General features: G+C 39.5%; 1 protein-coding gene across 2 annotated transcripts in view; it reads right to left on the bottom strand.

Moving 5' to 3' along the window:
- The window catches only part of CNOT2 (CCR4-NOT transcription complex subunit 2), an 83,957-nt gene that overhangs the window by 35,296 nt on the left and 32,147 nt on the right, over positions 1-16,514 (bottom strand). The window contains exons 2-3 of one of the 2 annotated variants that reach the window (XM_088522937.1): positions 2,072-2,194; positions 795-842 (exon numbers count right to left, since the gene is read on the bottom strand). In XM_088522937.1, the coding sequence (XP_088379063.1) occupies positions 795-842; positions 2,072-2,182 (159 nt within the window). In that variant the 5' untranslated portion in view covers positions 2,183-2,194. The remainder of the gene's footprint in view (positions 1-794; positions 843-2,071; positions 2,195-16,514) is intronic. The other variant, XM_088522936.1, reaches the window with a different exon arrangement.

The following is a 16,514-nucleotide window of genomic DNA, read 5'->3' on the forward strand; positions in this document are numbered from 1 at the left end:
TTCCTATACTTGTGTACTCCATTCAACATAACTTCAAAGATAAAAAGACAGAAAAGATGTTTCAAGATCCAGAATGCTGGAAGTTTTTTCATCCTGCATTTTCACAACACCAGACCCTGATTTTGAACATTAGTCTACTAGTCTGCTCAGAAGAAATTCTGAGCAAACTTATTGTTGTTTGTCAGCACTATCCAAATAATGACACAGTCAATATATTTATTGTGTCCTCATACATATAACATCAGGAGTCCAGTTGAAAGACTATTTGAAAGAGTAGTCTTTTTAATTTGAAAAAGTTTTACAGCTACAAAACTGGTGGAATGACATAAAGAAAACTAAAATAAAATCACCATTGTGCATTTTCTCATCTACTGCAAGACAGACAAGACGCCAAAAGGAACATGCAAATACATAATATGCATTTAGCTATACGAGTGGTATACAGAGAGGTGTACAAGACACAGTGTCAGCATCACCACCACATATTTATTTTAACTTTTTTTTTTTTAAAAAAAAAGTTACAAGAGCATATATTTTTGAGATTTGATAAGCATAAACTCAAAAATGTGAAGCCACCCCAAAAAGGAAAATAATAATAATAATAAAAAAACCTTAACAAGAACCTGCCAATAAAACTTGAAAAAAATTACAGCAAAAAATACTCTTCCACTTGATGTTGATATGACATCAGTCTTCTCTGACAACTACAGCAGCTTCTATGCCCCATTTTGTCCACTTCTCCCACAAGCTTTCACGCTTTCTCGTTTGTCATTCCTGGTGTCTGGAACACCAACCTTCCTTCTCTTGAAGTCCCATCCTAAGATCCACTTCTGCCACATCGCCTACAGAAAGAGTAGGCAACTAAAACATTCATTCACTGTGTCAACAACATGCCAAGCATCAGCTTTCATTGTGTAGATTCTAGCACAGTGTTAACTCTCACTTTACCTTTCTCACTACTACTTAATCTCTCTCTCAATACATTGAACCTACCATGGGGTATGTAATATCTGAGACTACCCAAGAATATGTTTGGAGAAGCAGCACTGTGGGCATCTTGGATACATGTACATGCACAGAAAAGAGGAGGCTATTTAATGAGAAATTTTTCACTGTAATACTCCTCCATCTGAAGAGTAGGGCTCTTCAGAGAGAAGAAAAGGCTGGGTCACCTGAAATTTCTCTTCAATCTCACTGAAATAGTTTATGAAACTGAATCTGAAAGCAGCACAGATATTTTTAAGTCTTTTATTCTAAACTTATTTCTTTCTATCCTTGAAAATCTGAGTTAAAAATTAAACCATCAAAAAGACTAGAAAATGTTTATATGTGCATAGGTCACGAACAACCATATTTATGTGGAGAATCACTGAACTACACTTAAAGAAACGACTTCTTTCTTTAAAAGAAATCTGAAGGGAAAGGGTTTTATTTTTTCTTCCTTTTAAATACAATAATAATCTGGCATAAGTCTTGCTTACACATATTAAATGCAAGCCTGCTCTGACAGTCTAAACTCTCCTTCAGTTGACATGAAGTTAAAATCAGGCTTTCAATATTCTCCCACGTCACACCATGTAAGATTGAGATACTGTTCTAATTTATTTCTCCTAATAATAAACACAGTTGAGTAACTTCAATGCAGTTTTGCCAGGCAATAATGCATTATCTAGAGCACTTTTTTGCGTGAATGTTTGTTTGATAATTTTGTATCATTACAAATGGGAGAAAAACTTAAATTAGAATTCTTGGGCAGACAAAACAAGACGCACAAGGCATCATCCAAAATGATAGAGAGTTGAAGATACTATGCAAAAGCATGGCAAAAACATTTCAGACAAGATGTAAGCACAAAAGATAATCAATAATCCATTTTAATTTGCAGTGAATCAAATGAATTAGTGAAGTCCTGACAAGTGTATAGCTGAAGTTTTTAAATGCATTAACACGCTAAAACTAAAGTGCTTGCCTCTGAAAACTGTCTTACACAGCTAAATGACATCTTTCCTCACATAAATTACTCCGAACTAAATCGCTATTAAAAGTCTGAAAATAAGTTTATTCAACTTACATCTTTTTCTGACCGATGTGGGAACATCGATGATTGGCTGTAGTACATGTTTTCATCGTGGTAGTCACCATCAACCCCCTCTACAAACTTCTTCCTTGAAGCACCAAACATGCTGTTTGTCACCTAAATAACAAGCAAACAAATAAATTAAAAAAAGATATATAACATATTTCTTGTTTTTAGAACTACTTACTGCTGTTACTCCAGCTTTGCTTACACAAATATTCTAAAATACAGATGGCCAAATAAATACAGTTTTTTGGAAAATATGTCATTGTGCCTGAAATCATCTGCACGTTTGTTAGCATGAACATGACTTTTACTTGTTACTTGAGTCTCATCATCATGAAGTTGCACCGTGCAAATGAAGGTTTCCTCCAGACAGCATAATTTCAACAGAGTTTCAAATATTCAGCATATATCAGACCTTCACAAGCACCAGATTTGATTAAATGAAATTCTAATTTGAAACATGAATTTTCCCATCTGTAGGCAATATCAGTATTCCTTCCTCTTTTCTAGCTCAGAGGATACCAAAGCACTACTCTCCTAAAAGTAACATAAATTCAAAGACACACTAATTACCTGGAGGTAATTTAAGATACATACCTACATATATAAATAATAAAAAAAAAATGCTAAAAATTTGAAAAATCCCTCTACATTTTTTATGTTCCTAGTGGGTACATAGCTCTTCCCACTGGGGTTTTCATCTGACAGACCCAGAAGTGATAGAGCTGGGCAAGAGAAGAAACTCACAGGGGTTTGTTTTGGGGAAAGCATTGGTGGGCCAGGTTGCAAGAGTTGCACCCCATGACATTTCACACAGATTTATTTAGAAACAACAGCACATTAGACAAAAATAACAGATTTCTCCATCTTTCCTCCCTTCCCTCCCCTCATAAACAATTTCACTGGTAACGAAGAAAGATAACAAAATATTCTTCAGCCTGTGCCACCCTTCCCACCTTCAGGGCTCATGAAACCACCCCAGCAGCCCATTGCTACAACTCGGGCTCTTTGTTAGCCATAGTCCCGTCACAGCCAGGATTAAGTCAGAGAAGGCTGAGCTTCAACCAAAGATGCCCTAGGGCTGGCGAAGGGATTGCAGGAGGCCATTCAAACCATCACCTCGTGCACACACGAGCCCAAATACCCTTGCCAGGGCACGGACGGGAGCTCGGGGAGCCCCGACCACGCAGGTGTTCCCAGGGCCTCTTTGGCCAGCGCGATGCCACAATGTCGCTGAAGGACCTCGTGCACACACTGTGTATTTATACATCTGGCTTTTGTTTTTATACAAACATGCACGGTCATCAATCTCATCTATCTGGCTAGAAACTCTACTATAACAACACAGTGCAGCCCAAGCAAATCCTGTTTTAACCTACCAAACCAGCTGAACGGCGCAGGTATTCATCAGGACAGAGCAACCTGTATCCCTTTTTACAGGATACAGGAAGATTAGAAAGAATGGAGATTTTTAAGATATTAATCAGACCTGAATTACTGTTCTATATATCATGAACATTTAAACACATCTTTAAATTGCATTTAGCTTTTGAAATGTTCTGAGCCACAAGGTTTACTATCCACACAATTGACAGCATTAGCTAAATTAAAAAGAAAAAAGGGGATTTTTAGTTTTGAATGAGAGAGAGCTAGAGAGAGTGAGAGCTCTTCTACGCTAAGCTCCTGCTTTAAACTGACCAAATTTAAAACCACATTCATTCTGTTTGCCTGCAATAATAGTTTGCTTTTGGCTCAAAATCCTCTTATCCTTGCCAATACCAAATTACTTTGGTATTTCTTAAAGAGCGTGCACAATACAGAGCTTATTCAAATTCCATCTCTACTGACTAAGGCTTCTGAGTAATATTTAATATATTACTGCCGCTAGACTAGTAACAACTAATCCCCATGCTTTCCATGCCATAGCAGTTTGGAGTCAAAGTAGAGTTAGCATTTAGGATATATTTAGTACATTTATAAATCATGGAATTTCCCCCTAAAAGTCAGACAAAAGCATATACAGTTATACTATTCTATTACCCATTAAAAGGAGTTTGGGAGGATATTTAGACTACTGATGTTTCCAAATAAATTTATAATCTATTTCACACATACAAAGGCCTGTAAAGGTCCTGGGTATCACACACACCTTTGCATGTGACAAATGGATACACAGATATGGATAGCTATTATACACACACACACACACACATATATATATATATATATAAAATGCCCCATACCAAATGCCATAAAACACCAAAGAAAGATCCCAAACCGCCTGCCTGTACTCAGCTGACTTTCACACTTGGGGTGAAGCTTTCATGACACTAAGCATATCCCACTGCGCTAATCCCCACAGAACGCAATTATCAGCTACCAGATGGAACGGGACATTTAACAGGCTAAGGGGATTAGCCCGTCCCTTGCTCTGCCTCAGGAAAGCGCCAAGGGAAGAGCACTTGGCTTTAACCACTGCAAAAAGGATAACGAAACGCTTGGGTGAAGCTATCCCTAGCAATGATGAGGAGAAGCTGAGCTAATCAACCAACTACAGCTCTTGGAAAAGGGAAAATGGAGTTTCTCAGAAGCCCCGCAGAATTTTTGATGCTCTCTTACAATGCTTGGGACAAAAGAAGAAAACGTTTCGTCATGTAACTTATCTGCTCTTGTGATCAGCCCCATCATCAGAATAACAAACTATAACTGTTCGTTTAACAAACCTAATAAACATATACATGTTGTGACAGGAAGCAAGAGCCATTGAGATGTACACTATAAATTCAAAACATAATATCTAACTCGTATCTACTATTATAACTCTATGCAGGAGAAAACAACTCTGCCTTCAAGCCTGTACCTTTTGATCTTATTTTCACAGAGACACACACATGGCTGTCTGACTACATATACACTGTAAAGACCTGTGATTCACAGCTTTGACCTTGTTCCACTGACTCATAAAATACATGCTTAGAGCCACTGAAAGAAAAAGGAAAACCTTATGAAAAATGGAGCCCTAGTATGGAATATCTTTTGGCTTCTCAATATGTATATTTAGGCTCTCAGCTAAAATTGAATTTTCTAAGACTATTTCCTATATTGATGATTGTATAAGAAAGCAGCCCAGAAACTAATCGAGATTATGCCCTGCAGGCTGATAAAGCACACTGACATTAATATGGAGGCTTACGAATGCAGTTAATAAAAAGAAAAGAAATTAAGAAAGCTTTTAATAATTAGTTTAATTAAGTATGGAAATTGTTCTTGGCAACACGTATTTCTTCATATCCCGACCATGCTGACGACTCCAGTGTTAGAGCCACCTCATTAGAATGCATCTACCTCCTCCAGGAGAGGGAAAGCCTGGAGGAGCACTGCTGGCATCAATGCATCCGACTGCTTTGAAGATCCTGCCCCCAAACTGGGCAGGAACTATGACTTTTTGCAAAGACACCGGTGCATCTTCACAAGAGCAGCTTTCTAGGATTTCTGTGTTTTTCAGCGCTGCCCAGGGTGGCAGTTGCAGGTTCTCAGGCCGCGCGCTCTCCCGTGGGGGCGGCGCTGGGGGAGCTGGAGGGCATCCCGGCAGCTGCACACCCACGTTGCAGGGTTTGGCTTACCCACAAGAGCTGCCACGTGCTCTTGGGGCGACCCGCAGCGCGAATCACACCTGAGACGCGAGCACTGCCCCTCACGCTGCCATCATTCCTGCCGGGGGCAGCCACTAGGCCTGGCAACTGCAAAGGTAGGAACTAGAACTGAAGACTGAAGCAAGAGCTTCGTACATGCAAGAAAGCACTTTTCTTAGCTCAAATTCACCCCCAGCTTTCTTCTCATCTTGTAAGAAGACAAACTGCCCTGTTCTGCTGGGGGAAGTCAGTCCTCACACTGGTAGACTAACCATTCGTTACAAACATAACAAATGACATAAACACTTTAACAGATAATGTTATGTTGTGTATTTAACGAGCCTTCCAGGGAAAGCTAACATATCCATTCAAATAAATACAAAAAGTCACATACTGGTAGCTACTGAATCACCCTGTACCTTCAGTCAAAACATAGAATTTATAAATATACCAGAAGGCACTTTTACAAGATGGCATAAATTCAGTTAACAGTGGCAACAGCTACAGTTTATGATGCTACTTCCCGCAGCATCAGAAGACAATTCCAACATGGCACAAGCCGCAAGTGATGCCCTATAGACTGCCAATTAACTACCAGCTTGCTAGATGCAGAAGAACGCTCAAATCTTTAGTAATAATTTGTAGTTATTAAAAAAAAAAAACAAGTGCATGAAAGGAATAAGTACAAATAACAAAAATTGTATTTCATTTTTAGGATGAAATGAAAACCAAAAGAAAACAAAACAAGAATTTGATACACTTGTCTCCTCATTTTATTTCTCTGTCACAGCCATTCCATTTCTCCAGGGTGACCGACAACCTGACTCTAGGAGAGTATGCCGTACACTTTGGATACGGTAGTCCTTGACAAAATAACAATTTTACAGCATCAACAGCACATAAGAATGAAAAAAAAATCTAATTACTTTTTTGTTAAAAAGTCTTTCCTTGAGGATCTTAATATTGGTACTGATTTGTGGTCACTAAAAGAACACAACAGTAAAATACAGATTTTGCCCATCTTCATTGCTGCCTTTGTAATTTATGTATTTTCAAGTCTTAATCTCAGAAATATAGAAAACTGAAATAAAGACTACCACACCACAAGACACCTGAGATATCTGTCAAAAAGCTTTAAGACTGGAATAATCTTAGTACTTGTACTCATCTCACAAATGGATTATTTTTCAGATTCATAGAATGCTTAAAAAAAAAAAAAAAAAAAAAAAAAAAGAAAAAGAACCATAAAACACCCAGTGCTTTACAAACTTATTCAGGAGAATTCTTAAAGAGACTCAAGATTCAAGATGCAGCCTGTCTCCTTGAAACACTGCGTGGTGTCTTCTTTCAAAAGGAAACAATAAGACAGATGAGATACAGACCATCTTTTACGTAGTAACTGCAGACCCAAATTTTAAGCATGAAGAAAGTGAAGAACGTATCATTTTAGCCTGTCCTTCATTGCTATTTTCCAAAGTCATGTACAAGCTACAGTCTTCCAAGTGCTTCACAAAGTATAATGTTTTCAAAACCTTCACTAAAACTGTGAATCTCTGTTGTATATGCACTATGCCATATAAGTCACTAAAATCACTGAAGTGATAATCAGTAAAATCAAAAGCCACAGAACTTCCTATAACAAAGATCAACAAACTGTTCAACTTCTAACACTGATTAACTATTATGAAATAAGCATTTAAAGACTTGAAATAAAAACAGCATAGGAGGAACAAGAAATGCTATCCATGAAAATAAATCAATTTTGAAATTACTAAAGCTACACTTCAAAATTAGATTATAAGCAACTCCATCTGGTTTCATAACAAGGCTGACAAGAGGTTCACTCTGGGACAGATGTCCCTCTCATCACAGGTCCAAGATTTGAGAAAACTAGAGAGGTTGGGATTACAACTAGCCTCTAAGCTACGTGGATGGCTTTAGGGACCTGGTCCATGTTAGGTACTCACGAAGAGAGGAAAATTCAGGAAATTATCTTTGGACATGCCCCTCGAAAGTATCTAAACAAACACAGAGAAGATCCACAGGAACTTAAGGAAAAAAATTCTTAACAGTGAGGGTGACAGAGCCCTGGAACAGGCTGCCTAGAGAGGTTCTGGAGTCTCCTTCTCTGGAAATCTTCAAAAGGTGCTTGGATGCCTCCCGGTGCCATGTGCCCTTGCTGGAGCAGCGGGGTTGGACTAGATGATCTCCAGAGGTCCCTTCCAACCTTAAGGATTCTATGAAGATGCTTCAAAAATTGGATTGGGCACGAGGGAAAAGGACATGCGCAGAAGCAACCAGGAAAACAGCCAAAGTGCCAGGGTAGGGACACCACGAAGGCGCCGGACACACTGCACCGTGGCTGGGCCGGAGCGGTGGGCACCCGCCCCCGCACCCCGTTCTGACCGTGCTGGGGGGAGCGGTTACAGACAGGATTGAAGAACTGCGAGCCCAGAACAACAACAACTTACCTGATAATGCTTAATCAATAGTAAGAGAAAACAAATCAATATGGTCCCTTCAACAGCCTATATAAAAGAGAAGCAGTGTCTTCCTATTGTCATTTGGAGTAATTACAGGCCACTCAAACCTAATGCTGGCTCTTCATTTAATTTAACATGCTACTTTTGACTTCCTAAAATAAAAGGCTATACACTTGGCTGTGCAGCATCACTCAATTCCAAACTGTAACCACTAAAGACACATTAGAAGCAAGTGACAGTCATGCCAATAACTTAAGCACGCAGTATGCTGGCTCACATACCTCGTGCTTTTCAAGGCAATACCATTTTAAGTATTCTTGCAGGGAAAAACAGTGAAAAGTTTAAATACTTACTGGCATATTCATGTCACCTTACTCATACTCCCAGAGACATGCACCATTAAAAACCAAAAGTAGCTAGTTTACTTTATGAAAAAATAAACTTTTAAAGCATGTTCTCTGTTGATGGCTGATCTAGACAACTACCAAAAACATACACCATCCTTATATCACAAACACCATCAAAGCAAAAATTATTTGTTAAAGAGCCTGACTTAAAACAAAATAAAGAAATCAAAGAGGCCTCTGAGTAGGTATATTGTCAAGGGTAAAAGTTAGATGCACAATACCAGGACAAAAGTCAACAGACACTTAAATTTCTAGACAACTATTATTGTAAACCTGCCTTTAAAAACTGTTATTTTGTTGATTTAGAAATTGGAGTCTTAGAAATGACAAATTCAGCTAGCCATCAAGATTATAAATTAAAAAACTCCCCACACACAGACCATCACAATTTCAGAGTTCACTCATCATCTGGACTTTTCAACTAACTTAACAGCAAAACCTCTTTGTCCTTCTCAAAAAGATGCGAAGGGGAAGGGAAGAAAGAAAAATGATAATCTAATGCCAAGAAGAGACACTTAGATCATGAAACAGTGCAGATCATGACGTCACCTAATTCAGTTGAGGAAAGGTAAATCAAATTTGCTTGAAATATTCTTATAACAAAATAAATTAACTAATAATTAATTTAAATTAATAAAAATGCGCTTTATGACTTATCACAATCGGCATATCAAGACAAATACATCCAGCAAATTCTTTGTGAGGCCAGACTCACGTAATACATAGTCTGAAGTCTGGATGCTAAATTCAGGTTTAAAATAAATAAATAACCTATTCCCACCATTCCCTCTCCATTACCAAAGCTCAGGGCACGAGCATGTGCCCCAGATAAGTTTGGCTCCAAACTCTAAACCAGGTTTAACCCAGGTGCTCTAAACCTGGTCTGCCTGGTCCTGCCGCCTTGGAGAGGAGCAGAGTTAGAGCAGCTAGGCCTGAAAACCCACCACACTTGCCCACGAGCATATCATGGTGTGGTCATGAGAATGAGGAAAGAAAACCAGGAGGAACAAAAGAGCCCCCTGTACTGAACACATGAGTAACAGACTAATGAACTTAACGGCAACCGTATGAGTGAGTACATGTGAGTTGTTAGCAAGACAACTGAGACCTCAGAACTGCTCTCTCTCCTGTCTCCAACCCAGTAAACTCCAATAAACACAGGCAGGTGCATACCAAAGAGTCACTACATGAACATGCAAAATTCAGATGACATTTACCCTTCCCAGGTGATTTACCTTCCCAGGTTCATGTCTTTTTGGCTAATGCAATCCTTGAGTTATGGGTACTCATTTGGCAACAGGTAGAACACAGGGCAGAGCCAATTCACATCATACACAAAATTGCCATGTTTTAGACCTCCTGAGAGCCAACTATTCAAACTGCCTCATGTGTAGCTCAACCATCCTCTCACTGGACAGACCTAAGTGTTTTCCATTAAGAGTAAGATATCCAGAAGCATGCAACTCGGGACGGGAGGGAAAAAAAAAAAAAAAAAAGGTTTGTTGTTAGCACATATTTCAATGAGAAAACTCTGCCCCAGAAGACTGCTGATTCTCAATTTTTTTTTTCATATCCTCATTTGTACATTCTGGACTCACCTATTCCTGACTTTTGAAAGGAGGACCTGTGCTTTCGCAGCTTTGGGAAAAAAAAAATATACATTTCACTCACAAAGACAACTGTCAGAAAAAAACAAATGCTTCTAAAGATATATATTCAAGACTTAAAAACAGCACAGGTAAGGCACTCGTACAGCACACTACTACATATTTTAACTGCAGTATCTCTTAGCTTTTTCCTCCACTGGGCACCTGCAGCTAGGGGGACAAAACAAAATGATATGTTGTATGTGTAGTCTTACCTCTTATGCTCTTACACACACTTAAACTCAATTCTGAGGAAGAACTGAAGTCTTTAAAGTCTTTTCTATCCTGTTAGCAATATCTAAGTGCCATATCCAAACACATTTTCACTGCATGTCTTTGGGAGCATAGTCTTGTCTCCTCTCAGGATTCAGGATCCGAGATTGGCCTCTCTCATTCTGCCTCAAAGGTTTCCTTCCAAAGGATCTCATTTCAACTACCACTCTCTGTTTGATCTCAGCTGGCTCCCATTCACATTGCTTTAGCAGCCAGATATAACAAACTTGTGGAAAATATACTCTGTGTGAAACTAAGTGAAATGCATGTAATCCGTGGAGAAACCTCTGAAAAGAAACAAACAGCAACAACAACAACAACAAAAAAATACCCATACCAAGCATGGTAACAGATTCTACATACTTCTCGCAGAGGCAATAAGAACATGACACAAATGCCACCGATCAAACAAGTCTGTACCTTCTACTCAAACAAACAAAAAACCTTTATGAAATACTATGAAATAGGCTTTGGTATTATCTATATATTAGAGAACTTCATAGCTTCAACTGAAAACTTAACAGGGCGGGAAGGAGGACACGAGATACACAGCCAAAGCCTTGTTACCCTATCCCCCTTTGCTAGAACACAGCGAAACCAGACAGTGATCTAGTCACATTAGTATATATTCCACAATATGTGTATGGGCACACAGCCGGAGAGAGAAAAAGTCGAGGGATATTTATATTGTACACACACACACACACACACACTCACTCTCCTATGGAGAGAATTAATTACAGAGAGAATTAAGCAGAGTAAGCAATAATCAGGCAGATTTGTTGTCCTAATATCTTGATTTACAGTATCCCTAGAGAGGACAACATAAAGAATTGAGAGAAATTATGTTTTCCGAAGCATGTTCATGAAAACCTTAAAAGCTCAATGGAAAATAAAAGAAAACTATCTGGTTTTCATTCTTCTCTGATATTCAACAGACACTCAAATAGATTTTCAAAGAGAATTTAGAACAGGAAGAGAGACTTTTGTTTCACAATAAAGAGATCATGTATGCTGCCACCATGCTGAAATATTTCTTCTTTACTAAGATACTGCTGCGAAAGTGACAGGAAGATACTTCACTATCTCTGGTGTTCAATACCCGTCCTAGCCGCTCAGCACCTCTTCCCCAAAGCAGGCAACGCACATGATGCAGCCAGGGCTAAACAGAGCTCAACCTGGAGAAAGAACCAGGTGCTGACCCAGCCAAAGTCTGCTAATTACTCCCTTACTCAACTTTCTGGGAGATAATTGCTCCTAGAATTAGAGAAATGACAGTTACTGCATTAAAAGGTTTCTCAGGTGCTCTTTACTGTGTTGATGAGTCCCTCAAGAGGTTCTAAAAAGAAAGCAAGAAACTCTTGCTGGACTACATATACACTCTATTTCATAGTGCAAATTCATTGCAAGCATTGCATTTTTCAGTACCTCATCATAGACGAGTACATATTGCTATACAAATTCATTTATAAGCTTGCCCACGGACCACATCTTATCTAAGCACATACACAAGAAGTTACACATGAGTGAAATTTGACATATTTAAGAGGAAAACACTGTACATGCATATATGCCTGCATATATACATACACGCTTAAGCCTCCAAAATGATGACATAATTAAAATAGTCTTAAATGGAAATGGCACCCATATATTGGAAACCTATTTCATGTGCTGATAGCCAGGCACTTTATTAGTTCATACAATTTAAAACATTTTAATACCCAAGTATTTTGCTGTATTATATCATTTCCTGAAATTGCTTGATATCATTTGCTGAATTTCTTGCAGTTGCTGAATCATGAACTTTTATACAGGACAATCACAGAATCACAGGACAGTTGGGGTAAGAAACCAGATCTGTCTGGAGAGCACCTGGTCCAACCCCCCTGCTCAAGCACAGTGAGCTGCAGCAGGTTGCTCAGGACCACGTCCTTGGTTTTGGGCATCTCCAAGGATGGACACTCCCCAGCCTTGCTTTAGACAATCTGTTCCAGTGTTCAGTCATCTGCACAGCAAGTGCTTTCTTGCATTCAAGTGAAATTTCCCACGTTTCAGCTTTTGCCCATTGCCTCTAACCCTGTCACTGGGCACCACTATGAAGAATCTGCCTCCTTTTTCTTTAGACCCTCTCAACAGATAAACGTTGGTAAGATCCCACTGAGCTTCCCTCCAGACTGAATAATCCCAGCTCCCTCAGCCTCTTAAAACCGGGCCCAGCACCCCTAGAGTGATCTCACCAGTGCTGAGCAGGGAAGAAGCACCTACAAGAAGCCTGCCAACACTGCCTAGAGCAGCCAGGGCTCTGCCAGCATTTTTTTTTTTTTTTTTTTTTTTTTGTCACAAGCGTGCATTGCTGCCTCGTATTTAACTTGCTCTCTGTCCACCAGTACCCAAGGGTCCCTCTCTGCAAAGCTGCTCTCCAGCTGGTTGAACCCCTACCTCCTTCCACATGCAGTACTGGCCCTGGTAGGGACCCTTGGGGACACCACCGGTAACTGGTCTCCAGTTACGTCTCATGCTGCTGGTCACAACCCTCTGAGCCCTGCAGCTCAGCCAGTTTTCAATCCACTTTACTGATGACTTGTCTAGCCTACACTTTACCAGCTTGTGAGGTTATGTGAAACTTCTAAAACAGAAATAAACAACATCCCGAAGCTGGTCATCTCATCCTAGAAGGCTACAAGGTTAAGCACAACTTTCCCTTCATAAATCCATGCTAGCTACTTCAAATCACCATCTTGTCCACTGCATGTCTGGAAACAATATCCAGGACTAATTGCTCCATTGTCTCTCCAGAGATCAAGGTGAGGCTGACTGGCCCATAGTTTCCAGATCCTTGCAGACAAGAGTGACATTTGCTATCTTGCAGTCCTCAAGAACCTCTCCTGATCATCAAGATCTTTCAAAAGATAATCAAGAGTGGCTTCATGATGACATGGGCCAGCTTCTTCAGCACTTGTGGGTGCTTCCCATCAGGGCCCACAAACTTGTGTACGGCCAGTCTAAGTGCTTCCTAACCTGGTCCTCTTCCACCAAGGGCAAGTCCCCAATGAGGGGGAGTGTCTGCAAACATGAAGCTTCTTGCCAGAGTATGAAGAAGGCCCTGTCTTCTTCCTTGAGATCAGGTGATCCGCAGCAGACACTCACTACCATATCCCCCATGCTGGTCTGACCACTAATCCTGACTGAAAAACTCTCAGCTAACCCCCTCACCCATTCCCAGAGAGAGCTCCATGCACTCCTGCTGCTCTCTCACATAAAGGGCAACTTCCCCTCCATCACGGCCTGTCCATTGTAAGGAGCCTGTATCCATCCGTTGCAGCATTGCAGGGGTGCAGGCAACACATCTCTGTGATCCCAATGGGATTGTAGCCCTGTAACTACACAGATACTTCTCATTTCCCCTGCTTTTTCCCCATGCAATATTCCCATTAGTACAGAGCCACATCAGAGAGGCACCCTGGCATGCAGTCTTCCTAGACAGGGCATGAGAGTTTCCCTCACAAACTAGTCCTGTAGGCACTTCCTTATTTACTTGCATATGCTTGAGGTGATTTCACTTCGGCCCATTTTGCTCATCAAGAGCTCCCTTCCGCTTACATCGCACCAGACTCTTTGGTTGCCAGCTCCACCCACCGCTTCTTAATGGTTGGTCATTCTCTCCCACTTCCACCCTTCCTAGTTTAGACGAGGGCAAAGAAAGAGAAAATGGCCTTCCCAAAGGTTTTAGAGAGGCTTTATCCATTCACAGGGCACAAAGCTGAGGACTGACAGCAGACATGCTGGCAAGGCAAGGGAGGGTAGGTAGTATGGAGATGAGAATGGACGGGTAGGAGAGTTAACAGGCAATAGAGCTTCACTCTCCAGGGAAGCACTAGGCTGATCAGGCAGCTAAGACCTTGAGCAGAGCAAAAACAATGTCAAAATATTTGCAAGTGAGATCAGTTGCACATCTGCATCATGGAAGAATGTTCTTTCCCCTTCTCTTAAATCTTGAGGTATCTTTCACGTTACGTCTAAGCCAGACTGGTATCATCTTCCAGCTTTCTCTGCAAAATCATCACTTTACATATAGTTCAATATTTCTTCATAGTTTAATGTTTCTTAACAGTTCCTACACACACTATTCAGTTGAAGCCAAAAATATATGTAGAAAAGTTTTCTACATTTGTACTTCCGTAATATATTAAGCCTCATTAAATGAAATCTTCTACAGCAACTATCATTAGGTAGTCTGCAACTGTTCACTAGACACTATTTTTGCTAGATCATACATCATTTATTTTTTTTTTTCTACAACCTATGAATTAGGCAAGTATATAAAGACTATAAACTGAGAGGTTAGAATAAACTCTGAAGTAATTCAAAACTAGCTCATGTTCTCAAGATCTAGAGTTTCCAGAAGTATCCATCACAAAGTTTTTCTATTATGGGAGAAATCTTAAGAAATAGGACTTCTTTAATTTTTTACTTGCTCTCAGTTGAGAATGTTGGCCAACAGTCCAGATCTGTGCTTTCGATAACAAATGGTAACCATCCCTCAGGTCAGGACAATTCCAAGTTGACTCTAAACATGCTACTCTTTCAGGAGCAGCACACTTATCATATTTTGCATAACAACATGTTCCACTTACTTTTGGAGACAGCTGAAATGCCTGCCCATGCCCTCCTTGACATAGTCAAAACTTGGAGGCTTGCTTCCTCTGAAACATTTTATTTGAACCAAGCCCTGGTTTCCTAAGCATTTCCTGCAGTTAAGACACTGCATAGGAAGATAAGGATGAGGACTAACAGGAAGCAAGAGTAACTTTCTTCTTTCATTAGTCAAATGGAGTTTGTTGACACTAAGTAAATCAGTACTGGGCCCATTTTCTACTGGAGTTTCTACCAGAAAATGAACTAGTAAGTTGTTCAGGGTTTATTTTATTTATGAATGAGCAGACCCACACAGGACAACTGCAAGACAACACAACTCATTTTAAAGATGCATCCAATCCTATGTTTGCCCATAAAACCATTAATGCAAAGCATAGGTTATGCATTTGAATTGCAGGTTATGAATTTGAAATATATATATATGAATGTTATATATTCAAGAAACAGCTAACTCCATTATTTCTATTTTATGCTGAAAATATTAAGGCTTTTTAGAAGCCTTTACATTTGGGTTTCTTTTTTGTTTTTCCCCAGAAGGGTTTTAAAAATAGAAATGGCTAAGAATATCCCGGCAAAAGACTCACTCTGTACATACCACATGTCAAGCACCTTGTCTTACCTTAAAATAAAACCAGAAAATTCAAAACACTAAGAACATTTAGTATATTCAATTGTTGACGAGAAAGAAATATTTATGAGCTGCTACAACTTCCTGGCAGCCTCCTTGCCTCTCGGGGACTCTCCTTCTGCAGGCATTGCAAGAATACTGAAAGTACATTCTGCAAATGCAGAAGTCTCCCCAGACCATAGGCAGGTTACAGTCAAATTAATGTGGCTTTTTAGTATGCCATCCTAAAACATATTTAAGAATTTGTGACTCTTGGTAGACTCATAAATGCAACATTAACTGAAGGTCAGAAAGGAATCTTTTTTTTTTTTTTTTTTTAAAAAAAAGGGGGGGGGGGTGTTTTTGTTTTTTAATGGAAACAGTAGGATGCGTTAAGCAGCATGGTTCTTAAAATATTCCAGGGCCCATTTTTTTTGCAGCATTCTGATTGCAAAGCCAAATGGCATTGTGATTACTGCTGCACCACACTCAGAAATAAAGTAAAAATGGCAAAGTAACTCCCTGGTATTTTACGTCACACCTAAAGAACAAGGAAAAAAAGCCTTCTTAAAGAAAAAAGAAAATTAAATTTATTTTGATGATAATGAAAAGGTAGCCATTTAAGGTGTTAAATACACTGCTAAACTGCAATTTTGCACCCATTGTTTAAAATTATTCATTTTATAAAAGAATTTGTAGAATTGCATACTACTCAATGCTGCAA

This window comes from Tinamus guttatus, unplaced genomic scaffold (genome assembly GCF_059628265.1).
Source record: "Tinamus guttatus ecotype Peru unplaced genomic scaffold, ASM5962826v1 Tinamus_guttatus_pri_ptg000171l, whole genome shotgun sequence".
NCBI classification, from domain to species: domain Eukaryota; kingdom Metazoa; phylum Chordata; class Aves; order Tinamiformes; family Tinamidae; genus Tinamus; species Tinamus guttatus.